At 49.9% G+C, this 25,914-nt stretch overlaps 1 protein-coding gene across 1 annotated transcript; it reads left to right on the top strand.

Annotated features, from left to right (window-relative positions):
* Positions 1-452: 452 nt before the first annotated feature.
* Positions 453-25,046, top strand: FAM3D (FAM3 metabolism regulating signaling molecule D). Its single transcript, XM_034777619.1, has 10 exons — positions 453-785; positions 11,648-11,717; positions 13,333-13,440; positions 14,191-14,211; positions 15,256-15,379; positions 15,871-15,929; positions 18,008-18,058; positions 21,794-21,878; positions 23,177-23,303; positions 24,356-25,046. Exons 2-10 carry the CDS (start codon positions 11,705-11,707, stop codon positions 24,443-24,445), a joined length of 678 nt encoding a protein of 225 aa, XP_034633510.1. The 5' UTR covers positions 453-785; positions 11,648-11,704; the 3' UTR covers positions 24,446-25,046.
* The last annotated feature ends 868 nt before the right edge of the window (positions 25,047-25,914 follow it).

The raw sequence follows: 25,914 nt of genomic DNA, 5'->3' as shown, positions 1-25,914 counted from the left end.
CGTGCTCCCTGCACGGGGGGCCAAGCTCCGAGGGTGGACGATGGTGTAAATTAGATCACCCCCTCACACTAACTTAGCCCCCACTTGAACACTGGTTCAACTACATTATAAAGTCACGGAGCGTCTCACAGAGAAAATGTTGCTTTATTTCTCTGCCGTAATTTGGGGCCTGACCCTGCAAAGTTTTACTTAGGCAAGTAGCCCAATGACTTCAGTAGTAATATTTATGTACTGGCAGGTACATGCTCATATCTCTCATCTGTTGCAATTGCTATGTGAATTACTTTAAAACTGAGCAGTAAAGAGGCACATGAGATTCTGGGATAGGTCCTGCATCTTCCTGTGTTTATATGCTGAGAAAGAAATGGGGTGGAGACCAGCTAAGTATGAATAAAAGGCCAAAAGGAGGAAATGAACTAAACAAAGGAATTAGCCACGTTTGAGCAAGATCATTATGACTGATCCCTTTGTGTGCACACGGATTTTTTTATCAATGCAGAGCTGAGCTTCCATGTGAATAACCTCACAGACTTCCTTGTTCTTGTGGTTTGTTCTGAGCCGCTGAGCTGTGTGTAGTTGATTTAACATTTTACTAGACCAGCAGCACAATGCACACGGAAGGTGTTTGCGGTGATTCACAGAGGGGCTGGGCTATACCATGGACTCAACCCAGTGGATCACTAGACTTACAAGCGTTTGTCAGAAGGTGTCCTGTCCTCTCTCTGACAATACCCCATTTGGAACGCAGCCTTCCGAGTGAAGAGGCCTGTCGGACGGTTTCCCTGGTATGTACATTTGAATTCAGTCCACAAACGAGCTCTGATACCTTTGTGTGGCTGGAAAAATGCCTGGAAATGCCTGGAAAAAGGGGTTTTTAAGTATAACTAAAATAATAGATTTTTGTCCTTTCTTTTGGTTACCATTGTAGATGTTCTTTACAATTAAATCTGGCTCAAGCAAGGGTGATTTCAGTAGCTGGGTGTAAAATAAAACACAGCTAATAGCAACCATTTGGGACACATATTTATTTATTATCCTTTCTTATAACATGGGGAAGTTGCGAGAGAAATCGGATTAGCTGGTGTACTTTTTACAGTCTATAACCTGGGGCCAGGTTTCCTTCTTTCTACTCCTCTCTCTGTTCTTACCCTTCTTTAGTTCTATGTATCTGCTTTTCCAAAAGAAAATTTTCCAGTCAGGGTTACTTGTACAACACTGTTTATGGCAATAGTTAGTTTTAAAGCCCTGAGCAGTTTCAGTTTCTGCGTGTCCATTGACGAACTGGCGATAGAACCTGTTGTCTGATGTGTGTTCTGTGCCAAACGTCTATCATTTACCGATATCAGAATATTGCTAGATGTATTTCTGAAAGAAACAGGACTTTTTTTAGTACCAGCGCCAAATGCTGTGGCTAATAGTCGAAGGGCCAGTTGTTATTGCTGAGTATTGATTGGTTGTTTTTTGATAGCACCTGAAGAGATCCTTCTGGGTCAGGCCCTCCTAGTACTGTGTGCTGTACACACATGTAACAGACAGCTCACAATTTCAGCACACGACAAGGAAACAGGCAAAGAGAAACAGGAGGAGTCGAAGAAGACAAGGTACCCATGTAATGATCAGGTTTAGTGCAGATCATGTTTAGCTCTCACAGGCTGGATAATAATGAACTCTTCACTGTCCGACAAGCGAAATCTTTTAATATTCTTGTTCAAAAACCCCAGAGCTGAGCTGATCATAGCTGTACATAAAGCAAATAGGTCTGTAAACTGTAGATCTGTGCAAGCTTCAACGCAGACTCTTTAATGCTGATCTGACTCCGATGTGCTGTAGGAGAGGCTTTGGGGCCGATGTATCCACACATTTTATTATTTTCATTAGCTGATTTTAAATTCATCCCCGGTGCAGGCAGTTCTCAACAGGGCTGTTGTTAACAACGAGGACTGCCAACATCGTCTGTTGGGTTTGGTTCTCCTCCCCACTGGTGCACAGCTGAGCCAGGTGTGCAAGAACATCTGGGAGCCAGTTTCAGCTCCTGGTTTGGCCCTGCTGAGAGTTAGGGCTCCTTGAGTCATTGACTCTGGGTCCTTAGTGGCACAAAGCCTGCGGCCGTACTTACACAGTGCGGGATTCTACCCGGGAAAGCAGTGACCGTGAAAAAGCTTTAGGGATAATCAGCCGAACATGAGTTCCATTTGCAATGCAGGGGCCAAAGGGCTATGTGATCCCTGGATGCATAAACATGGGACTCTTCAATAGGAGTAGAGAGGTTACTGTACCTCGGTATTTGGCACTGCTACGGCCGCTGTTGGAATACTCTGTCCAGTTCTGGTGTCCACAATTCACAAAGGATGTTGAGAAATTGGACAGGGTCCAAAGAAGAGCCACAAGAATGATTAAAGGATTAGAAAACCTGCCTTATAATGATAGACTCAAGGAGCTCAGTCTATTTAGCGAAGAGAAGGTTAAGAGGTGACTTGATCACAGTCTACAAGTACACCTCTATCCTGATATAACGCTGTCCTTGGGAGCCAAAAAATCTTACTGCGTTATAGGTGAAACCGCGTTATATCGAACTTGCTTTGAGCCGCCGGAGCGCGCAACCCTGCCCCCCCCCGGAGTGCTGCTTTACCGCGTTATATCTGAATTCGTGTTATATCGGGTCGCGTTATATCGGGGTAGAGGTGTATCTACAATGGCCTCTTCAGTCTTGCAGAGAAAGACTTGATCCAAGGGCTGGAAGGTGAAGCTAGAGAAATTCAGACTGGAAATAAGGTGTCCATTGTTAACAGTGACGGGAATTAACCACTGGAACAATTTCCCCAGGGTAGTGGTGGATTCTCCATCACTGGCAAAGTTTCAATCAGGATTGGGAATGTTTTGAACAGGTCGGCTCTCGGGCTTACGGGGCGCAGGTCTCTGGCCTGTGCGATGCAGGAGGTCTGAGGAGACGATCACAGTGGCCTGGGAATCGATGAATCTCTGGACTCAGCACAGTGGAGCATAAACATAGCACAGTCGCCCTCTGACAAACCCCTCCCCACACACACACACACACACACACACACACACACATGCCCCTTACACGACAGGGGAGGAGAGCAGGTTGCAAAGCCACAGCTCTCTGGCTGGTCTGAGCCTGGAGGCCTCAGGCAACTGGGCATGAATGAGAGGACCTCTGAGCCTGCTCTAACTGATGCCAGGGAGGGGGAAGCAGTCTGGCCCTGCATCTTTGTAACCACCAGCCTGCTGTATGCTGCTCTTTACTCGCCATCTTCATGGCCATTCTAGAATCTGCAGCTGTCCAGAGCGACCCTGGCCCCTCGGCTGCCTGTCACATTGGTCCAAGAGCTCAGTGCGGTCACAGCAGCAGTGTACCGCCTGGCCCAGACAAAGGGCAGGGTAGGTGTGAGAGCCACCTGCAGTGTGCCAACACTGTGCGTCAGAGTCCTTTATCTCTCTGTTTGCCTTGGTTTCCCACCTCTTCATTTCCTCCTCTCTGTGTTCGTTGCTCTTTGATATTTGTTTTCTCAGCCTGCAGAAATCGGTGGCTGTGCTGAGGAATTGCAGTAGAACAGGTTCTTCCAATTGACCTGCCTCCTGCTTTAGCCCCAAGCCTGATCAACTTAGGGCAGGTCTTGGAGGGTGGGTGCGGGCGCCAGAGGAACACAGCAGCTGCCAGATTGGGTCAGAGCCAAGGGTCACTTAGGCCAGTAGCTGGTCTCTGACGGTGGCCAGCACTAGCTGTTTCACAGGAAGGTGCAAGAACCCTGCAGCAGACAGCTCCGGGAGAAATCTGCTGCCAGGGAAAATTCCCTCCCAAGCCCCAGTAATTAGTGGCTGGCTTATGCCTGGAGCGTCAGGTTTCATGTCTGATCCCTGACGCGGGAGGGTTTTTTAGCACGTACCGTTCTAATTCTGAGTATGCTTGGTATCCATAGAACTGTCCGGTCTTTTTGTGAATCCCGTTGAGCTCCTGGAGGGACTGACGTAGCTTTAATTTACCTCCAGGCCCCGCTGCAGGGCTTGATGAAACGCACGGTGAGGCTGCGTTCATGGTGGTTTGGGTCTTGGCTCCGTGATGGGCACTGAAACTGGACCAAAGGCTGAAAATCAAGGAGAAGACAATAGCCACATTCTCAGCCGCTGGGAATCGCGTAGCTCCAGCTGGAGTCAGTGGAAGTCAAGGTCTAGCCCAATGCATTGAGCTGGGGATAGCTGTCTAGTGGGACATGGCGGACCTTCCGTTGAGTCCTGTCACTTGCAGGCGATCCTCCTAGGCCCTGCCTGCCGACCCCTTCTTCACTGAACCAGCTGACCAGCCCCATCAGGGTAGGAGAGGAACAGCAAGAAGGAGCAACTGGACCCAGCGCAGAGAGAACACAGCAGAGCAGGTGGTACTGGAAGCCACGGCCCGTGCCCCATTTCCTCAATGGCCCCATCACCCCATAGGGATCAGTGGGTCCCAGATGCATTGTCCAGCGCGAGTCTCCCTGTGAGCAGTTCTCCAGCACAGCGGGCACCAGGGTGAGCAGGGTGCTAAACCAGGTGAGACGGGGCTGGGACCAAGCCCATCCAGGCGAGTTCCTGGGAAGAGGCGTATTTAGAATAGCTCTGGTTAACAGGGCTGCCCCACAGCAGGAGGGGTTCCTGCCACGTTCGGGCCCCAAATTCACCAGAGGCACCTGCATCTTCTGGGGCACGTTAGTACCCAGGCCCTGCTCTAGAGGGGCAGGAATTCCCTCACTCATCAGCCTCACCTTTCAGGACCAGCCCACAACAACTAAGAGAGGGGCAGGGCCAACCTAAAACTCCACTGTGCTGTGTGCAGGGACGGAGCCAGGCCATCATCGCTGTGGTGTGGACCCTGGTGGCCTCTGAGCCTTCGCCCTTGCCACCTCCAGGAGCCTTCACACTGCCTGCTCCTTACTCCAGGCAAGCCACAGAGAGTGCAGTGGGCTACACTTGTTTGGCTTCCAGACCCTTTCCCAGCTCTGGGCCAGACACTCAGCTGGAGCGGGCGGGCACTGGTCCATTGACTTCCACTAGAGCTGTGCTGACTTACGCCAGCTGTGAATCTAGCTGCTTGGCTCCGACCTGGGCCTTCAACCCTGACACTGTTCACTGAGTAACTATTTACCTACCACCGCTGTAAATTCTTCAAATGACTCACATCTCGTAAGCCTTTGGCCAAACATCTTTATGAGCTGAACAATATATATATTTAAAAAAAGCCATCTAGCAGGTAGCATTTGCCTATGGACTAGCCCAGCTAATCACATTAGCCCCCACCCTTATCACAGGTAAAAATACATTTGTTCCCTGTCATTATAAAACAATCCAGCCCCAGCCCTCTTATCAAATTAGTTTCGATGCATTTGGTTCGGTTTTGCCATACAAATATCAGTATTTAACCTCCTCGGCATTCTGCAACTCAGAAGAGCCTGGGATTGATTGGGCCAGGAAGTCTCCTTAGAGACCCATTTGTCAGCCAGGGTTTTCACACTTCTGCCAAGCAAGATTGCATCCCCCCTCCTTGACTTGCAAGAAGGAAAAAGGTTTAAACTGACCACCCAGAGAGCAGTGGTGGTGACGCTGGAGGGGAGGCTGCCTCCTCTTTAATACACAATTAAGGCCTGAACACAGGCTCACTCACCTGCCTGCGTCTCTGAACTGCCAGGTATTTCTGAAGTCAAAAACAAATACATTTTGCAAACGCTCTGAGCATAACAATGATCGTTTCAAAGCAAATTGCATCTATCTGTTCAGCTAGAAGGCCCGGTGTCGGATCCTCAGCAGGGGGAAATTGGCACGGCTGCATTAAAATCAATGGAGCATTGCTGATTTACATCAGTTGAGGAGCTGGCCTCATTTTTTCCAAAGCTGCACAGTGAATGTGAGAGACAATTCAGGATTTGGGTCTGTCTTTTGTCTGTGCTACTTTTCTTTTGATTTCTTTGAAGGGAAAATCCTTGTCTTCCATGTTTCAGTCTGCTCAGTAGCTAGAAATGTCTAATGCCATGAGCGTGGGTGTGAGCGTGTATCTAAAGCCGGGTTGCTGAGCTGAGGTCATCAGCCTGCCAGGAGAGAGAGAAAAGTGCAGCAGCGAAATGAAAAGGAAAGAAGAGAAAGCGGTGTTTTCCTTGGGACGCTAACCTGAGTTTTTCTTCACTATTGAGAGGAGAATGTGAACGTTCATAAACTGGAAAGTGCTGACACTCTGAACCCCTCTCTAAGAATATGCACATTTCATGACATTTCTCTTCCAAAGGACTGATTGCTGCAAACAATATCTTGGAAAGATCCAAGATCTATTCTAACAGGTAGTTTCCTTTAACGTCAGTGTCTGCCAGGAGTCCTGTAAAGGAGGAAAAGTGTTGCCTGGATAATGTTTATTAAGAAATCGATTTGTTCTGGGAAAGGTTTTTAATTGCTTAGCCAAACAATCTGTACATTTCACACCCCCACCCCCACCCCCACCATCTTCCACAACTTCTTCCTTTCCTCTCTCTCTCTGGCTAGTTGCTTCCTCTTCCATTGCATTTCAGTGGATCTTCCAAAATCAATCCATACAATTAAAAGGGAACATCTTAGAAATAGTGGGATGAAATGGTCCCTGGGATATTGCAGTGATGTGCCGGTGATTTCACCAGGGGCAGATTTGAGCCAATGAGTTTCATTTGGGGTTACATCAGAGACAAAGGGCACAGACAAGTAAATGATTTGCTGAAAGATGTATTACTTATTGGCTTATATGCTGTTTGTCTCTCTGCAAACCTGGCAGCAAAATCAACAAGAATAGAGATGAATACACCTTGTGTGAGGGATAACAGCTGGCCAAGGGGAGGAAGCAATTCCCTAGATTATTTTCCTGGGAGTGGTTCGTCTCCTGTTCAGGTAGGATTTGGGGCCAGTTAGAATGGGGTTGTGTTGGGTGTGAAGCCACTGCCAGTGCAAAGGGGAAACGTGGGGGGGGAAAGCCGCCTTGGAAACACTCCTGCCCCGGGCCAAACTCCTAATTCATTGGAAGAAGGAGCTTGATCATTTTATGAAGAAGATGAAAGGACAAGGTTGCCTGTGACAGCAGGGAATTGAACTTGATGGCCCAGAAGGTCCCTTCCATCCTACGTCCTTATATTTTCTGCACCTCCCTTTCCTGGTTTCTTTCGTTGCTAAGGATATTGGTGTGAAAACAAGCACATGGATTTTCAGGGCTCCATCCCCTGTTTTATGTTAGTGGTGCCAGCAGCATCCTGGCTTCTGGCAATACTCACAGCAGGGAGAGGAAATCTCCCCTCACGGAGAACCCCCTCCCCCACATTGTCCCAGAAAAGGCTGCATGGCCCAAAATCTGGCAGTGCCCCGGGAGGGTGGAGTCATCTCCCCCCAACCCCATCTGACTCCCTGGCTTCATGCTCCTCTTCGTAGACACAGAGTTCTGGTGACTCAGTCATGGGCTGGGCAGGGTGGGAGCCCAGAGCTCAGAAAGGCTGAGGGTGGAGGAAGCACACGTTGTGTTTCCAGACATGGCTGAAGTGGAGTCGGGGGGAGAGCGAGGAGCTGCAAGCCAGAGACTGAAAGCGGCGTAGGCCCTGCAGAGCAGGTCTGACCGTTCATGGTGCCCGTAGCAGTCTCCAGGCCTAGGTGCTATTCCTGGGACACTGGATCGGTCTCATTCTCCTGCGTGCCGGGGACCTGTGCGGCTGCCCAGTGAACTGCAGACAGCTGGGCCAAGTGCCAGAGCAATGGATTGAGGCTCCAAGACAGAAGAGAAGGAGCTGGACAGCTCGGGCTGACACTTCTGCCCCATAACCCCCTTTTCCTCTTCCGGGCTTGGCTGTGGCTGGCAGCTGCAGTGCAGGCCTGGTTCTGATCTCGTGCGCCAGTTTATCGCCACTGGCAGACCGAGCAGGAGGGCTCCCACGAACGGAGCCATTCTGGAGAGGGGCCGGTCTGGCTGCCTAGACTGGTAACTCCCCGGCACATGCGGTGGTTGCCACTGAGATCCTTAGAGCTGTCCATTGGCAAGTACCCTATGCTTCGCCAAAAGGGCTTGACCCAGCCAGCTCCTGGGTGCGTTTGAAATCCGTGCGGCTCCCGGTGAAAAGCAGGACTATTCGTGAGGTTAAGCCTTGGCCCTTGGAGCTCGAGATCCCAGATAATTAGCTGGGTGAAAGTGTGCTGACGTTAACAGCGGTGCAGAAGACAGGCTGAGAGGTTTGTTTCAGGCTTTCAGCAATCTGACCAAACTACCAGCCTTTGGTCAGGGACCAGCAGTTCTAGCCAGGGAACCCAAGGAATTGTTGAGCTTTGTCTTTCTGTTCCAAATTCTCCAGCATCCAGTTCAGACATCTCTGTGCTCTAGTCAAGCACATGGTGCTGGGCTGGATGCAGGAAGCACTGGCTGCAGTTTTGCTGCCTGTGAGATGCCGGAGGTTCTGCATCAGCGGTTCTCAAACTGTTAGTCACGACCCCATTTTAATGGGGTCGCCAGGGCTGACATTAGACTTGCTGGGGCCCACACCTCCTGGGGTAACAGAGCTCGGTCTTCGGCTTCAGCCCCCCGGCCCAGGGTGGCAGGGCTCAGGCAGGCTCACGCTTTGGTCCGCCCTCCTGGGGTTGTGCAGTATTTTGTTGTCCGAAGGGGGTCACGGTGCAATGACGTTTGAGAGCCACTGAACTAGATGATTGTAAATGGTCCTAAATGGCTGGACCTCAGCTAATGGCTCATCCTGTGGACATGCTAAGAATAGGCAGCCAGCTAAAATCTGGCAAAGTCTCTTCAGTTTCCATTGTCTAGCGATTACTGGGAATCAGAGATGGATCTATGGGGGCAGTTCTCCAGTTTCTTGGTTTCTCCCATTATAACAGGACTCCATTAAAACAAGTCAGGATGGAATTTCCTCCTTTTTCTTTCCTTGAAGGTTGAAGCTGTAGAGAGGAATGTGTCTCCGACATTAACGCCAATCCAGAGAAACACCTACAACCTCGATACTGGCTGAAAAGAAAAAAATTGTGACTTTGGCCCCTGTTTTCCTTGATTCATATAATCAAGGCCAGTGGCTGGGGCATGAACAATATTTCACTGGAGTAAATTAACTTCCAGAATATTATCTCTTGTAAATAAGGGCTTCTGGGGTCAGAAAGCCCCACGGTGCTGCTAACTGCCAATACATTGCTTAACAAATATTTATCATGTTAATAATAAACCTAGATGTGAGGCAACCACATGCAGAGCGAGCGTTGGAGCTCCTTGAAAATGCGGCTAACGAAAAGGCCAATCTTTTGTCCCACATCATGGCTTGGGCTAGTAAGCACAGTGTCATTAACTCTTCCTTGGCATGCTTCAATAGTCGCATCAACTAAAAGTAAAACCAATACAGCCTTGTAACTGGGTTGAAACCCTTTGGCTTAGCAGAGACTTGGGGAGGGACAGAGTGGGCAGAAGGGGCAGTAATTTGCTAAGAATATAAGAACTTGCCCATCCTAAAGGCAAGGTCTTGTGGGTAAGGCACTCAGCTGGCCGGGGGCTCTGGGCTCATAGCTGGGCCAAGAAGGCAGGGCTTCTCTTTCCCTCCAGCGCATCTCCACTCTCCCTGGGCAATACAGAAGTTCCTTCTCTGAGATCCGATTGTGCATTGGTGGGGCACTCCAGCCCCCCACTGATCTCCTGCAGGAATGCAGCTTTGGCCTTTAAAGGACCTATCTCTAGATCTTCGCCAAAGGCCCAGGGGGTGGAGTCCTGGACAGGCTGGTTTCTGGGAGGCACCACCAGCTCTTAAAAAAGCATGTTGGGATGCAAACAAAATCATTTCATACATGCTCCGAGGGCTGGACGGCGCCTTGTAGGCACAGAGCCACGTTGGGAGGTGGGCAGTGGAGGCCAGAGAGGCAACGAGCTTCAAGGAACCACAGCGTCTCTGGACGCTCACTGCCTTGCACTCGGGGCATGCATGCCCCTCTGTGGGGTGCAGAGAGAGGGGCCAGGCCAGGCCCCTCCACACCCACTTTGGGGGGTTGGAAACACTTGCAGTACCAGCCTGAGGACTGAGGTAACGCTCAGCCCTTGAGCAACTATGGAACCATTGTCCGAGTCTGAGCAGGAAATGAAAGATCCGGTTTGCCATTAACTCTTTGGCCCAATGATTACATGACCTGTCAATCAGGTTATGGGTGGGTCAGTGGAGAAAAGGGAGTGACTGGAGGGAAGGATCTTTTTTCTTCCCTCTTTACATAAAAAAGAAACGCACTCTCCTTCCCCCCCAGCCTGGCAGCAGCGGTCATTATGTGCCCGTCAGACAGGAGACACGGAACCTACCACAGCTCGGGTATGACATTTTCCAAGGAAGAGCTCACAAAAGTAGCATTTGCTCCTTTAAAGCAGAGCTGGGGGCATGTGTCAAGCAGTTAAAATTAGCCTCCCAGCTCCAGAGCAACCACAAGTGGTAAAGCAGGAATTGAGGTGAGGGATCCGTCCTCCACAGTCACCTGCATTGTGTGTGTCAGATCAGAAGCAGCAGGATGGGGATAGGCGGCAGCACAGGAGGTAAATGGCCCCTTTCAGGCTTCCTTTTACCACTGATAAGGGGTTAGCTTTGGAATAGACAAGCCAGACAATCCCATTCATTGTGGACTGAAGGTGCTCAAAGAGAATGGTAGTGAGGGCTTATAGGAGTAGACAGATAGACCATGCTCAATCCCTACGTAGGCAAAACTCCCAGAAAAGCCAATGGGACTTGTGTTTCAGTAAGGCTAGATAATCTCATCGTCGGGGACAAACACTGATCTTAGTCACTCCACTGCAAATCCAAAGAACTTGGCAGACTTCTGGTGTCACCCCAGGGCAAGTAAGAATCGAATTTGGTCCTGTGTCTTTATTTACAGTAGAAATGATCCTAATGAACTTTAATAACTTCTTATAGGTATAGGCCCCATTTGGTGGGTAGCCAAAAAAAAAGTATCGAATATGTGATGCAAAGAATGGAGATCTACATGAGTATGTAATATTTGCTTGTTACTGTTTTCAGTTATTCAAATATTGTGGTTTCTTTGATGGTATTGATTTGTGACAGTAAACTTTCCCTAAACTGTTCAAGGCCAAATCTTGCCATGTCCCCACCTGGTGGTTAGCACCCCTTAGGATTAGAAATGCACTTTGCATTATCCAGCTATGAAATGCAACAAAACGGTGATTTGAAATATTCTGTAATGAAGAATGTGCTATACTATTTTCAAGTAATTTTAAAACTCATTATTCTTATTCTAATCATCAACAGATAGAAAAAAAATGGATCCATTTTGAAGTAGAACATAAAACATTACTGGCAGGTTCAAAGAATAAGTGGCAAGTAGCCAGGGGTGGTCTGAAAAATGAAGTAAGTTTCAAACAGTGTAAGCTAGTCTCATATAATTGAGCCCAAAATTATAAAAATTCTGAACATTATAAAAATGACTTGCAATAGCTCCAGAAGAGCCATCACAGCTGAATCAAGTCTGTGTGTAAATATATATAATGGGATGCTGCTTTGGTGTGACGTCTTGTTGCAAAAATACTCCAGTAGCGTTACCGTAGCAATTAAGATCTTTAATCTAACACTCATCTATTGCTTCTGGAGGACAGTTACATTTTCAGATACTTTTTCTGTTTCAGCAGGTTGAGCTGTGAGCGTTGATTAGAGCCCAGATTCCGCTGTCCCTGAGCGCTACAATGAGGTTGACAGGTAAGAGGCCGGAGGATATTTGTCTTTTATAATGATTATTAAAAATGCTCTTTGTTCCTATTCGTTGGGCCTGTTTCTCCTTCGCAGGAAGACTCTACATGACCGTATTCAGCCGGAGGGGGCTAAAAGGATCTACATGTCAATAAGTGTGCAGCCTTGTTTTTAATAACTTTTATACAGTTCAGTCTATTGTCCTTTTTCCAATGAAATCTCCAGACTGGGGAAGAGGTGACCGTGGAGAGGTTCTTTTCCAGAAGCGCCATTCACATGCAATATCAATGTTTTCTGCAATCATGTTTCCAAGGCAGGGAAAGCGCATTGTGCTCCACTGACCATTGCTTTAAAACCAAACCCCAGTCAGATTGATCTGAACAGCTGTTCAATGAGAGCTAGTCACTAGTTGCGGGGGTCAGGAGCCTCCCAGCTCTGGGAACTCAAGCAGGACTTGGCTTTTGAACGCCTCAGGTTTTCTCTAAGACAGAGAAGAACGTGGGTGATGCTTTGCAGTTATGTAGCATCTTTCGCCCACGGACCTCAAAGCACTATAGAAACGTGCATTAATAGAACCAAAGATTTTTAAGGCCAGAAGAGACATTCTGATGATCTAGACTGACCTCCTCATAGCACAGACCAGCAGCTCCACCCAGTGAACCGAACCCAGCCTCAGGAACTCAGGCTAAGCCCCATGATGCGCATATTATTTGTATGTAAGAATGGGGAAACTGAGGCACGGGGAGACCAAGCAGCTTGCCCAGAGTCGCACAGTGGGCCAGTGGCAGAACATGACTCCCAGTCTCGTGCACTCACCACTCGATCTCTTGCTACATGCAGACCCCATTAAGCAAACCCACTGGAGCTTGTGAGGGCCGTGCCCCGAGCTCTGAACACCCCCGAGCTCTGGAGAGGGTTGGCTCTAGACGTTGTGGTTCGGGCTCATAGCTAAGTAGAACCCACATATCGTGACATTGCTATTGCCAGAGCACCCCACCTTTACAGCCCCCCCATCCCTTCACCTCAGGGGGGATAAGCAGAACTCCCTTCCCCACCTTCCTGCCCCTCTGCCGTAGGGGATTTGGCAGTATCTGCTCTTCTCCCCACGTAGCTGTCGGGGGTATTGCTTGTCTCTTCTCTTGCCTTCTCCCTCTGCGGCTGCATGGGGACTGGCTGGTGAACGCTGCTTGGCCAGCCCTCTGCAGCACCGTGCTCTAGGGCCAGGGACGTGGAGGGCAGGCACAACCAAACATCGGTGCTGGTGGCCTACCTAACCCCCAATGCTGTGGCCTACCTAACCCCAACTTGGGCCCCGGCTCCACGGGGGTGGATGTCTACACCAGTGCAGGACCACATCAAAGGGGCTCTGCGTGGGGTCAGGGGTCTGCCCCCCTGGCTCTGACTACAGGGGGGGCTCTTGGGAAACTAAAGAAAGAGAGTCACGTTTTACTTCGCCAAAGGTTGGAGGAGAATTCTACCAGGGACTCGCTTCCTTCTCGGAGAGTGACCCAGGGTCCCCGGCAAGCAGCAGGAAATGAGCTCCCCCTGGCCCTGGTGGGTGGCTGTGCTGCTCCCCTCTCCAGAGCGCTGCGACTTACCCCGCTATTCTCTGCTCCCATTGCAGGGCTGATCCGGATAGTGACCGTGCTGTTTTCGCTGGGCACCGCCTGGCTCTTTGTACAGACGTATTTCAACACCGGCTGGAAGGTCGTCAGTCTGCGGAGCTGGCTGGGTACGGTGATTTAGCAGGACAGCTGGGGCCAATCTGGAATACGTCGGAGGCTTCCCTTTTGAGGAAATAGGGGGCTCCATGGGATCTGTAGCGATACTGATCCTATCAGCCGCCGTGGTCCTGCCTCTGGCTGGACAAGGTATTCTGCCCCCCGTCCCCTCCACGGAGCCCATTTACTTGGGGCGCATGATTTGCCTTGTAAGATTTCGCATCCATCTCTGCAGTGGGTCTGTGTGGACAGCGGGCTCGCCACTCTGCTTGCCCATCTAGATCACCTGCACCGAGTCCTCCAACTCTGCATCATGTAATGCCCACAGCGGGGCCATGGGCCATGGGAGTGGCACATAGGGCACGTCCGCCCAGCAGGAAAAGACCCGTGACAGCAAGTCTCAGAGCCTGGGTAAACTGATTGGGGCTTGCGGGGCTGGCACTGCAGGGCTATAAGGAGCAGTGTAGACATTCCGGCTTGGGGCACAGATGTTTGCCCCTGCCCGCACTGGCTCTGCGTCCAGGGCATCCGGTCAGTTATTCCAGGATTAATCATCTTTTCTCATTTACACTCATGGACGTATTTCTATGAAGTGGGTCTCCCCAGCCGGCCCCGTTAATCCAGAACTTTGGGTTGGGCTTTGTTTAGCCAGACCCCCGCCTTCCTCCTCCAATGGCTTCCTTTGCTGCCCAATCCCTCTTTCGGCTCGGCAAAGGGGCGGAGGGTTTCAGAGGTTAACACTGCTGTTTGTGTCTCCCCAGGTTCTGATCCCGACCTGCCCAGTGAGTATACTAGTGCGCCGTTCTCATGGCAGCCGCACAGAGCTCTGAGAAGTGCTGGCAGAACGAGGGAGGCAAAGCAAGGGGTGAAATCCTGCCCCGCTGAAGTGCCTGGGAGTTTCTCCGGTGACTCCAGTGGGACCAGGAGTTCAAACCCGGGGCCTGACTTGTTGCCAAAGATTCACACCAAGGCCCCAGTTCTGCCCCCCTTATTGCTGTCAAGTGCCCCCCTCCTAGGCGAGCCGTCCCACACGCACTAACTCCAGGCTGGGTGTCTTTGCACTCTAGCTCACACCGAAGTGCTGGGCTGGACGTGGGAATCCCTGGGCGAGGTTGTCTGGCCCATGCGATGCCGGAAGTTAGACTAGAGATGCTCAGAATGGTCCCAGGTGCCCCTGCAGGACAGTTCATGACAATCGCAGTGATAGCAACAGCCTCTGCTCGACGGACATGCTGTGTCTGTGACTCGCCTGCCTGTTGAGACAGCCGCTGGGGGAGGGAAGCAAACCCCTTCTGGACGCTGCCCTCGGCTAACGATTACAAACGATTCACTCTGAACAAGCATCATACAAGCCTGCGCGAGGCCCTGCCTGATTCACCCCCTCCAGATACACCGATCCCACGTTAAACCGTCAAAAGGACTCAGCTAAACGAGCCTTTTCCTCAGCGACCTCCATTTCACTGGCTACTGGAGCTTACCCCAGCCCGTCTCTTTCCTTAGAGATGCTGCAGTTATTTCAGACACCCTTTTCTGCCCAAAAGAGTTGCATGCCAATATCAGAACAATAAACTCCAGTGGTGCTCTGCCACGGGGATGCCCCCCCCCCCTACAACTGTGCAAGGATGATTTCACCCAGTGCCCCAAACTCTGAAATCTCTGCTCAGGTTAGATGCAAACGCCCTCTGGTGTCTAGAGAAACTGAGTCAGTCCCCTCAGGATTTGGCCCATGTATTTCAAACCCTCGCCAGATTACCTATGTTAAGAAATGTCCAAAGGCTGCCTGTGCAAGGCCGTACAATTTACAGTCTGCTCTTCATTCCCTTCAGAGACCCAGCCCCTGCAAAACAAGTGTGGTAATCACAAAAGTTGTCCCGAAAACACTTTTGCATTTAAAATCTCGAGTGGAGCAGCCAATGTTGTTGGGCCTTCTATGTGCTTTGAAAATACGATGTAAGTACTGACCCAAAAGGCCATATTACACTGGAGGTAGGAGGGACTCTCTTGGGAGAGGACATGGGGGGTGGGCTGAGCAGCCTTGAGGGAGGAACCTTAGCAGCAGCCAAGCCTGGGGAGAGGGATTCAGCCGCTCTTTGTTATGTTGTTAATTTCTTTGCTTGATAAAGGCAGACTCAGGCAAGGGACAAGTTTGGACCCTACTCAGTAGGTGGGCTGTGCTTGGGAACCAGCGGGGAAAAGCGCCTGCTCACAGAACAGGGGAAGAAAAAACTGCTGGGTAACAATGGTGACAGGCATAGGTATAAATGAGGTTGAAAATCCTTTGACAATAGGCCTCCCTGCTGCTATGTTCATGACTATTGCAGCTGGCCTAAAACGAACCCCGCAGATGCCCTTTTCGAACGGCCATGCGGGACTCGTCCCTTTGGACGGACATTGCTAGCAGGAAGCTACTTGCCGTTTGATTCTCTGTGCTTTATTTCCAGTATCATGAGTGGCGTGAAGAACAACGTTGGCAGAGGGTTAAACATCGCACTAGTAAACGGTGAGTTCTCAGAGTGGAAATCATTCTCCTTTGTACACAGGGTGCCCTGTCCCGCACCGACTGCAGTGGGAAGATCGCCGACAGCAGGGCTGCAAGCGCCGGCCATTTCGATGCATTTGAGCAGCTACTTATCTCCATGAGTGACTGCGGCAATGGGAGGGAAATGATTGTATCAGTGAGATCAGTAATGACTCCTGGGGCTCTAGGTTTATAGCTAGTTACCTATTTAATTAACTAATGCTTGCCCAGCAACTATCCCAGCTCGTGGAGGTCAGCCCAGGTCCAATGACTTCAGCTCACACCAGCCGCAGATCTGGCGCTTGCATGGCAGAGCCTTAAGTAACACTCTATTGGGCCCACTCCAGAAGTCCTTCGTCAGGCAAACTCCAGGTGAACAGCGTTCACTCCGTTTTCATCTAGTCTTGCTGGGGCAGGGATCTCAGGGTTTGGCCCCTTACTGGCTGCTGACCAAAAACATATTGATTCCTGGAGTAAACCTCCCTGGCCATGTAGCTTTTCTTTGGACTCTCCCTGTTAGTCCCAGCACCCCCTGCTGAGTTTCCCAGAGTGGGCAAAATCACTGGCGCGATGTCAAATTTGGCACAAGCCCCAGAAACGCAGACCCACCCTGCTGGCTGGGCACTGAACAGAGCCAACTCCCTCGTCCTGCCAGTCTCCAGAAAGATACTGGTAATGAGAACACGGCTGGGAGGTTCAGAGCTCCCACATAAATAACAACCCCACTAAAAGCACAGAGCTTTAACCAGGCGGCTCCCCCGCGGGGAGGAAAGCAGGCTAAGCAAGCAGCGCCCAGGCAGAGTTAATGGAAGCGCTCGGGTATCAGTAGGTTTGCCCTGAGTCTCTCCTACTGCTGGACATTACACGGCACCCCCTTAGGAGCCCATGTAGCAGGAGCTGGGGCATAAGCCACTGGGGCAGACAATAAAAGGCACCGTAGCTTTGTCTCTGCACTGACTGGCTGTCCTCAACCCGAGAACTGAATTCTCCGGTCAGCATTTCAGGGAAAGGGCCCAGCTCCGGCTGCCATCCCCCCCAATGGGAGCTCAGCTCGGCATCTTGAAGTCAATCTGACAAAAGGTGTCTCAGGTAGAAAGAGAGACCCCGGGGGCATCACTGTTACTCTGCCAGGGTGGTTAGACTGTCCAAGAGCCTTCAGTTCCCGCCTGGTCTAGTTTGTTGCTGCCCGACTGGGAGAGTGGGCAGCGGTGTGATAAAGACAGAGATGGAGACAGCACGAGCCTGGCTACAGACACCACAGATGGTCAAAATCTGCCCACATGTCCCCCTAGCCCCACACATGTCAGGGGGTCGCATGGGTGTCAGAGCAGAAGTGGGTCCAGTGAGGAGGCCAAGGGTTTAACGTAGGGGGTTGGTCTTAGGGAACCTTGCATTCCTCCAACGTACTGAGAACCTTCCCTGTCATTTATTAGCAGCATCTCTGCAGATTGACGGACTCTGCGGGCTGTGAATTTTGCACTTAATAATTCCTAGGAATCGCTCAAGCAGGCCTGGGACAATCCCCACTGAGCTTTTCCTAACAGAATTGTGTGAGATCAGCACTCCCCGCTTTCCTTCTGCCGCTGTCATTTCTCCCTTTGGCAGCTCGGGCCATCTCCCTCAGATCGGGGGTGCTGCCATTGCCTGAGTTCATGTTTTCATTCCACATTATGGTCCCAGTCCTGCAATCGGTGCCCCCAGCTCAGACCGTTCTGGAGCCCCATTGGGTGTCCTCTGTGGCACAAGGATCTGTTCTAGTTGGTCCCTTTTGTTGGACTGGGACCTAAAATGAACTGATGGCCATTCAGCCGGGTGTCACTTATTTTAGCAGCTCCGCTCACTCATCAGCACTAGATCCTTTCCCGACTACTAGATGGTTGTGCTGATCCCATCGCTCCAGTCATAGGCAGCGTGTCCTTTACAAAGTGCAGGATTGCACCAAGGAGCCATTCTGCACATAGTCCACTGGATACATGAGCTGAACAGGACTAAACAAGGCATTTCTGTCGCAACGCTTACGTTATAGAAAGTAATTGCTCTATTTCATTTGCCACCTTTAGGAACAAACGGCCAGCTCATGAAAACAGACTTCTTCGACATGTATTCTGGAGGTAGGGCTTTGCTTTCACTAAACACTCAGCATCTACCAGTGCTTCCAGAGCATTGCGAGCAGTATTGATAACTAGCTCCTTCTACCTTCTCCTCTGTGTTTACTCACTAGTAAAATGAAGTGGACCTAAGCAGTGCTGCCAACTCTTGCTATTTCTTTTGGTGTTTTCCTTAAAGCCCCTATGCCTGGAATCATGTTATTATGTGAGACTCTCGGGGTTTATTTATTTTTTTTAAAAAGGACATTTCTGGCCCTCATGGCTGTGGAGAAAAGCTTGAAAACGTGCCCCCAGATGTCTTGATAGACAAAGCACATAAAAAGATCCAACTTTATTATTTTTAAAGCCTTATGATTATTAAACCAATGAGACCTGACTCATGGTTTGTGAACACTGGGGTTTGACAATCTTGTTTATGTCGCCTGTTTTCTTCCCCTCCTATCACAGAGTAAATTACAGATTCAATGTATGGAGGCTAAGTCGCTTTCTGCATTAATCACATCCAGCTAAAAGCATGTTTAAAAAACAGTCTTTATCTTCCTATAGAAACCCCCCTCGCTCTGCTCACATGAATTATTCTGCTGGTTTGAATGGGATGACTCTTGTGAGTGAACGGGACAGCACTGGGCCCACGTTTTGTGTCATGTAGACACTGCAGTGCCCAGATGCCAGCCCTTCTGAGACATGTCTCTAGCAGTTGGCCGATCACAAAGCGCAGAGTCCGTGTTGTTAGCGCGGTAAGAAAGCTCATCCGTAGGTTGTAGGCTGAATCCCAAAGGATCTGTTCTCTGTCAGGAACGCCATTGCTCAGTGTCTTCCAGCCAGAGACCCCAACCTGCAGTCCAATGGGGGGAAATCACTTAACTGCCACCGCACTATTTGCTTTCAAACATGGTTATTCCACCTGTCAGTATCCGAGACACCAAATTCTGCATACAGGTACACCGCTACTACCCTATTGCAGCCAGCAGATGGCAGGAGTGGGCACTGTGGGGCCAGACCCTCAGCTGGTGTCAATCAGCGTAGGAATGTTAACAACCGTGGAGATGCACCAGGTTACACCAGCTGAGGTGTTTAATTTTAAAGCAATGTGGAAATAACAGAGGGACAAGTCACTTACGCTCTGCGAGGGCAATTCACACTGTGCGGGGAGACAGCACTAGGGACAGGCACCACTCAGAGGGGCTTTAACTGGCTGTTCGGGCTTGTTTCTGGCCTTCTGCATTGGATGCCTATCACTCTCGGGGGGTAAGGGCTCGGTGTCTCCCCTCAGCCCTCCTGGACGTCTGGGTGCTCAGCAGCGTACAGGATTAGACCCGTCCTGCTCAAGAGCTAAAGACGTTGCAGTTTTCGGCGAGGTCCCTAGACAGACCCTTACACTGAAGAATCTCAGGTGACCAGAGTAGGTACCGGTAATGGTTGCAGTGGAGTCACAGGGGGCCAGCTAATCTGCACCAACTTGATGTCGCTAACTAGGGTCTCAAACATGCACCTCGATGTTCCATGTGCCATTAATCTTAATTTCCATTGCTACCACCAGACTCATGCTAGGGAAATGGAATTCCACAGTAACCATAGATGCCGGCTTCCATCGGTTCTGCTGGCAAAGACGGCTTTCCATGCCAGGGTAGTGGGAGAAAATAGCTCTGCACCATGGTGCAAAGGGCCCAATCCTGAAAAGTGCAAGGGACCTTCTGCAAATTGCTGAGTGTCTTCGAACCCATTGAAGAGAAAAGGCGCTGAGGGGGCGTTTGGCACCTGCTCCGATCCTACCCGGAAATGTGGAGAAATTAATTTTCAGCTGGTTTTCCTCAAGGCAGAACATTCTGTGCGCAGTTGTTGTGTGTCTGAGGCCCAGTCATTAACCCACTCCATGGAACAGCCCAGTGGGTATGTGAGGGGGGGCAGTTGTCTTTGATCCTAATGCGTTTAGCCCAATCGCTTTTAGCTGATTGAGCAGCAAGGCGGTATTTTATTAATTAGCCGAAACGATGCTGTGTGATGAACTTTGATTTAAAGCAGGTTGGATAGGAAAACTATAAATAATACTTTACAGAAATGGGCTGCTTTGGCTCACAAGGGAAACCCAAAGGAGAATAATTGAAAAGGAAATTATTAGTGGAATTCAGACACCATCTTTCAAAAACCATAGCCTTTCCATATGGTCAGGACCTCAGGATCCGAGTAGCTAGTCAAACAACTTCAGGTTCATTGCAGTAAGATCTCTGTGCAATATTTTTCTAACATAAAGCATGATTAAATGAAACCTGTCTGCATGTTATGCCGGGCAAGTGTAATTGTGTGGAAGTTACATGGCTGTCTATTGTCTGAAACAGGTCTGTTCTCTTAACGTCAATGTGCTGCGAATTCAGTCTGACTTGGAAAATGCTGTTGTACTCTATGGGTGTGTGGTGTTTAGATGCTGCATGTGATTATCAGAACTGGGAGCACTGGCTGCTGGGAGTCTGAAAGGACAGGAAACAGGAAGGATCTTGGAGTCATCATGGATAGTTCTCTGAAGATGTCCACATAGTGTGCAGAGGCGGTCAAAAAAGCAAACAGGATGTTAGGGATCATTAAAAAGGGGATAGAGAATAAGACTGAGAATATATTATTGCCCTTATATAAATCGATGGTACGCCCACATCTCGAATACTGCGTACAGATGTGGTCTCCTCATCTAAAAAATGATATACTGGCACTAGAAAAGGGCAACTAAAGTGATTAGGGGTTTGGAACGGGTCCCATATGAGGAGAGATTAAAGAGGCTAGGACTCTTCAGTTTGGAAAAGAGGAGACTAAGGGGGGATATGATAGAGGTATATAAAATCATGAGTGATGTGGAGAAAGTGGATAAGGAAAAGTTATTTACTTATTCCCATAATACAAGAACTGGGGGTCACCAAATAAAATTAATAGGCAGCAGGTTTAAAACAAATACAAGGAAGTTCTTCTTCACGCAGCGCAGTCAACTTGTGGAACTCCTTACCTGAGGAGGTTGTGAAGGCTAGGACTATAACAGCATTTAAAAGAGAACTGGATAAATTCATGGTGGTTAAGTCCATTAATGGCTATTAGCCAGGATGGGTAAGGAATGGTGTCCCTAGCCTCTGTATGTCAGAGGATGGAGATGGATGGCAGGAGAGAGATCACTTGATCATTGCCTGTTGGTCCACTCCCTCTGGGGCACCTGGCATTGGCCACTGTCAGTAGACAGGATACTGGGCTAGATGGACCTTTGGTCTGACCCGGTACGGCCGTTCTTATCTTCTTATGTTCTTAAAGAGTGGGGAGGAGTTGAAGAGACTGAGTGAGAGTTACAGAGGGTGCAGCAGCTTCTTGGTAAAGAGGTTTCCACTGTAAAAATAAAGTCCTGTTAAGTTTGTTCGTACCTTGCCTGGTTGATACAACAGGATGAAATTCTCCTCTGCAATTCACGCTGAGGGCTCTCCCAGGACCGTAGGGGGTACAGTGCTTATGCTGGGGTGAATTTCACCCTATCCCTGTACAACATCTGTTGGGAAACTGGTTGTGGCTGGGTACCAGGCAGGGCCGCCCAGAGGATTCAGGGGGCCTGGGGCAAAGCAATTTCGGGGGCCCCTTCCATAAAAATAAGTTGCAATACTATAGAATACAAATTGCCCCACTTGCTCCCCCTTGCCCCCCCCCACCCCCCGGACGGCCCTGGTACCAGGTCTGTTAGCAGAATGTCTCTGTTGATTTTCTTTTCTTTACCAGATATCAAGCTGCTACTGGACTTCCTGAAAGCCATCGAAAGTGGCACCATAGTGATAGTTGCCTCCTACGATGACCCAGCAACAAAGTAAGTACAATCCAAGGAGGTGATGTTTGATTTCCAAGGGCCAGTCCTTCACCCACAGAGTCAATGGCAAATCTCTTGTTCGGTTCCGGGGTAGCAGGATCAGACCCCAAGTCTATACAGACAGTCCTTGCATTGCAATCAGAACTGGATTAGGATAATGTGCTCTACAGGGAGCTACCCCTTCATACCATTCAGAAGCATCAGATGATGCAGAATGCAGCTGTCTGCTTGCCAGTCACCATGTGTCAGGGGGAGAACACATCACGCCATGTGTCAGGGGGAGAACACATTACACCATGTGTCAGGGGGAGAACACATCACGCCATGTGTCAGGGGGAGAACACATTACACCATGTGTCGGAGGAGAACACATTACGCATTACACCATGTGTCAGTTGGAGAACACATCACACCATATGTCAGTTGGAGAACACATCACACCATATGTCAGGGGGAGAACACATTATGCCATGTGTCAGGGAGAGAACACATTACACCATGTGTCAGGGAGAGAACACATTACGCATTACACCATGTGTCAGGTGGAGAACACATCACACCATATGTCAGGGGGAGAACACATTACGCCATGTGTCAGGGGGGAAACACATCACGCCATGTGTCAGGCAGAGAACACATTATGCCATGTGTCAGGCAGAGAACATATCACACCATGTGTCAGGCGGAGAACACATTATGCCATGTGTCAGGCGGAGAACACATCACACCATGTGTCAGGCGGAGAACACATTACGCCATGTGTCAGGCGGAGAACACATCACACCATGTGTCAGGCAGAGAACACATTACACCATGTGTCAGGTGGAGAACATATCACACCATGTGTCAGGCGGAGAACACATCACAGCATGTGTCAGGCGGAGAACACATTACGCATTACACCCGTGCTCAGAAAGCTGCACTGAATGTCCAACGAAGTCCCCCAGGAGCTACGGACCATCACGAGCCTCCCCCCTTCTGCCCCAAGTGCAAGACCTGCCGTCTATAACAAACATATAACAGGTGTATTACCCAATCATTATAAACCTTATAACGATATGGTTTTAAAAACTCCAAACCCAGCACTCCCCTGCACACACTTTTCCCCGGAGGAGACGGTGAAGGAACAAATAGGTGACAGACGTTCGTCATGTTGCCTAATGCCCAACGGGAAGGCTCCGCGCTACGCTGATGAGCATGTCGCACCGATCCAGACCCTGACTCGCAGGGCAGTGCGGGCTTCCCTGGAGAGGGTGAGGGAGCTGCCGCCCAGCTCTCCCGTTTTCCCTGTTTCTTAGGCTGACCGATGAAGCGCGGACGTTATTCACCGACCTGGGAAGTAGTCACGCGAGCAAGCTGGCCTTCCGAGACAACTGGACTTTCGTAGGCGCGAAAGGGCTCAAGGATAAAAGCCCCTATGAACAGGTATTTTCCCCTCTCCCCCAAGAGTAAGCCTGTGACCTTGGTTCGTATTCGGGCCGCTTCTGCCTGAGCTGGTACCATTCAGACTGCCCTGTCTCCTGCTGGTATTCGTCTGACTCGGACAAATTCTTTTGAAAAAGTGCCCAGCTCCGGCTGTAGTTCAGCGAGAACATGTGGCACACGCGGGAGCTTGCACTCCCTTCCCTTGCACTGCTGCACAGCCGCACGGAACGGGGGAACCCGCCGGGCCTCGCATGCAAATGGAACTCAAACGTCCCCTTCTGCTGCCCAATTCCTGTGTCCCACACTGAGACCAGGCGCAGGGCTGAACGCCAGCGGGGCTCTGTTCAGCACTGGAGAAGCCAGGCCCATAGGGAAAGTGTGAGGCAAAATGCTTCTGTCCTAATTCCAGCAGTACCCAAAGCCGCTGATTGGCAAGCCGCTGCCCGGGCCTTGCAGTGACCGGAGCTGTGCAGGAGCAGAGACCGGTCCCGAGTGCCCCAAGGCATGACTGTCTCCTCTGTATTCCCCTCTCCACGCAGCTGTGTGCTGCTCCCGCACATACAGTCTGCACAGGCGGACGGGAGCCGGGAGCCACTGCTGTTCCTTCCAGCACACACTGGCGCTGCTTTCACATGTGTGGGCAAAAATGTATAGAGTCAGAACTGGGTTAATAATTCTGTAATGGCATCATCTTTATACCCTACGTGGTGAATGGACAGCACCTGAACTTTCTACACTAGGAGCAGTTCTCTGCACTGTCTGCTGAAAATGTACCCTTCATCTTGCATATACAATTCACTAACTAAATGGCAGGGCCACTAAAGGACAACAGCCTACTACCGCTACCAGCTAATGGAGCTTCTCCTTTAGCTCAAGTGGTAGAGCTCTGTGCTGCAGGGCTGAACATCCATGTTCCAAGCCGTGCTGACAATGCATGTAGGGAAGATGACATTATACCCACATTATACTGATTATCTGTCGTCTTGTAAATCTGACATTCCCTTCTGCCATGCCAAACCCCTCTGCTTTATTTCTTTTTCCCTCCTCCAAAGCACTTAAAAAATGAAGCGGCAAAAAACAAATATGACGGCTGGCCCGAAGTCCTGGAAATGGAGGGCTGCGTCCCAAAGAAGATGGATTAGCAGTGCGCTGAAGTCAGAACCACGTCCACATCGAGCCTTATTTAACAATACATTCCTGTTTGGCTGGCAGAAGGCATTTCCGACTGAATCCGGCAGATGGACTGATCCCAGCTCCAGGACAGCACCAGCCAACTGGCTGTTTTCAAATCCCTAGCCAACTTACACCGGTGTCTGATTGCTGCTTTAAAACCTGTAGGCGATGGTACTACACCGGCTCTGAAGCCATAGCAAATGTCTACGCTTTCAGCCTGCTGCTCTATTACATTAATAAGGCACATGTTGAGGTGAAGGCAGTAATGTCAATATCAGGCATTTCATTTTCCTGTCTGTCTCAAAACAAGAAGTGCACACCACCACTTGGGAAGAAATTGCTTCAGCTTCTGCTTCTTGAGTTACTAAAAGTGATTTTAACAGTTTAAATCCTCCCACGTTGTTTCCAAGAAAAGAGATCAGAGACCAGGGGGCTTTTCAGCCTTGCTGACAAAGGCAGAACAAAATCTAGTGGCTGGAAGTCGAAGTTAGATCAATTCAACCTTGAAATAAGATGCCATTTCCTAGCAAGGAGGGGGATTAAACATTGGAACAACTTGCTGGGGAGGTGGTCACTTGGAGTCTTTGAGACAAGTTTTGATCTCTTTTTTAAGTATACACTTTAACCCAGCTTCTAGGAGAAATTTGAAATTTGAAAGCATTTGCGGGTGGGCGGGGGCTGGATATCATGGTGGCATTGGAATGTGGGAATCCTATGACTCCCCCTGTTCGTTCCCTACCTTCATGGGCTACGGGGAGGCCAGGAAGCTCTGCACTGCCCTCAGCGTGCTCATAACCCTTGCAGTTCTGCATTATGAGAATAACTGTAATCAAATCTCATGCTTCAGGGCTACAACCGGTCACCTGCAGTGGTCAGGAAGGGATCTTTCTGCCCAGTGAACAGTTGGACTGATGTGTTCTGAAATTTTTTTTTTCTCACCTTCCTCTGAAGCATCAGGGATGGGGCACAGCCAGAGTGAGGACACCGAACAGGGTTCACCAGTGCTCACGTGGGCCAGAAAATCCTCTTTCTTGGCTACTTGGCTGGTGAGTCTGGCTCACACGTGCAGGGTCAGACTGATCCCCAGATCTGTGGTCAGGAAGGAATTTTCCCCCAGCTCAGTTTGGCAGGGACCGTGCGGGGTGGGTTTCGCCTTTCTCTGAAGCATGGGGCTGGATCACCTGCTGGGATCGTCTGAGCATGTGTCACCTAATTAATTCCCCACCATTGCAGTAGCCTCAGGCACTGGTGACACCGGGGTCCCTCCTTTACCCTGCCTGTGGCACCCAAAAGTTTAGTCTCCTGATGAATAAACTCCTTTAGCCTAACTAAAGTCACTGGGCTCAATACAGGGGTAAGTGAGTGAAATTCTCCGGCCTGTAATGTGCAGGAGGTCAGCGGAGATGGCCCAATGGTGCCTTTTGGTCTTAAACTCTAG

The sequence above is a fragment of the Trachemys scripta genome, chromosome 7, assembly GCF_013100865.1.
Source record: "Trachemys scripta elegans isolate TJP31775 chromosome 7, CAS_Tse_1.0, whole genome shotgun sequence".
Classification (NCBI taxonomy): domain Eukaryota; kingdom Metazoa; phylum Chordata; order Testudines; family Emydidae; genus Trachemys; species Trachemys scripta.
This window is presented reverse-complemented; position numbering and strand designations above follow the sequence as displayed.

Excerpts from the sequence above, each read along its gene's own strand:
- FAM3D (XM_034777619.1), top strand. Across the intron at positions 14,212-15,255 it reads TTCTGATCCCGACCTGCCCA|AGACCCAGCCCCTGCAAAAC; the intron begins GTGAGTATACTA and ends CATTCCCTTCAG. Across the intron at positions 18,059-21,793 it reads CTTCGACATGTATTCTGGAG|ATATCAAGCTGCTACTGGAC; the intron begins GTAGGGCTTTGC and ends TTTCTTTACCAG.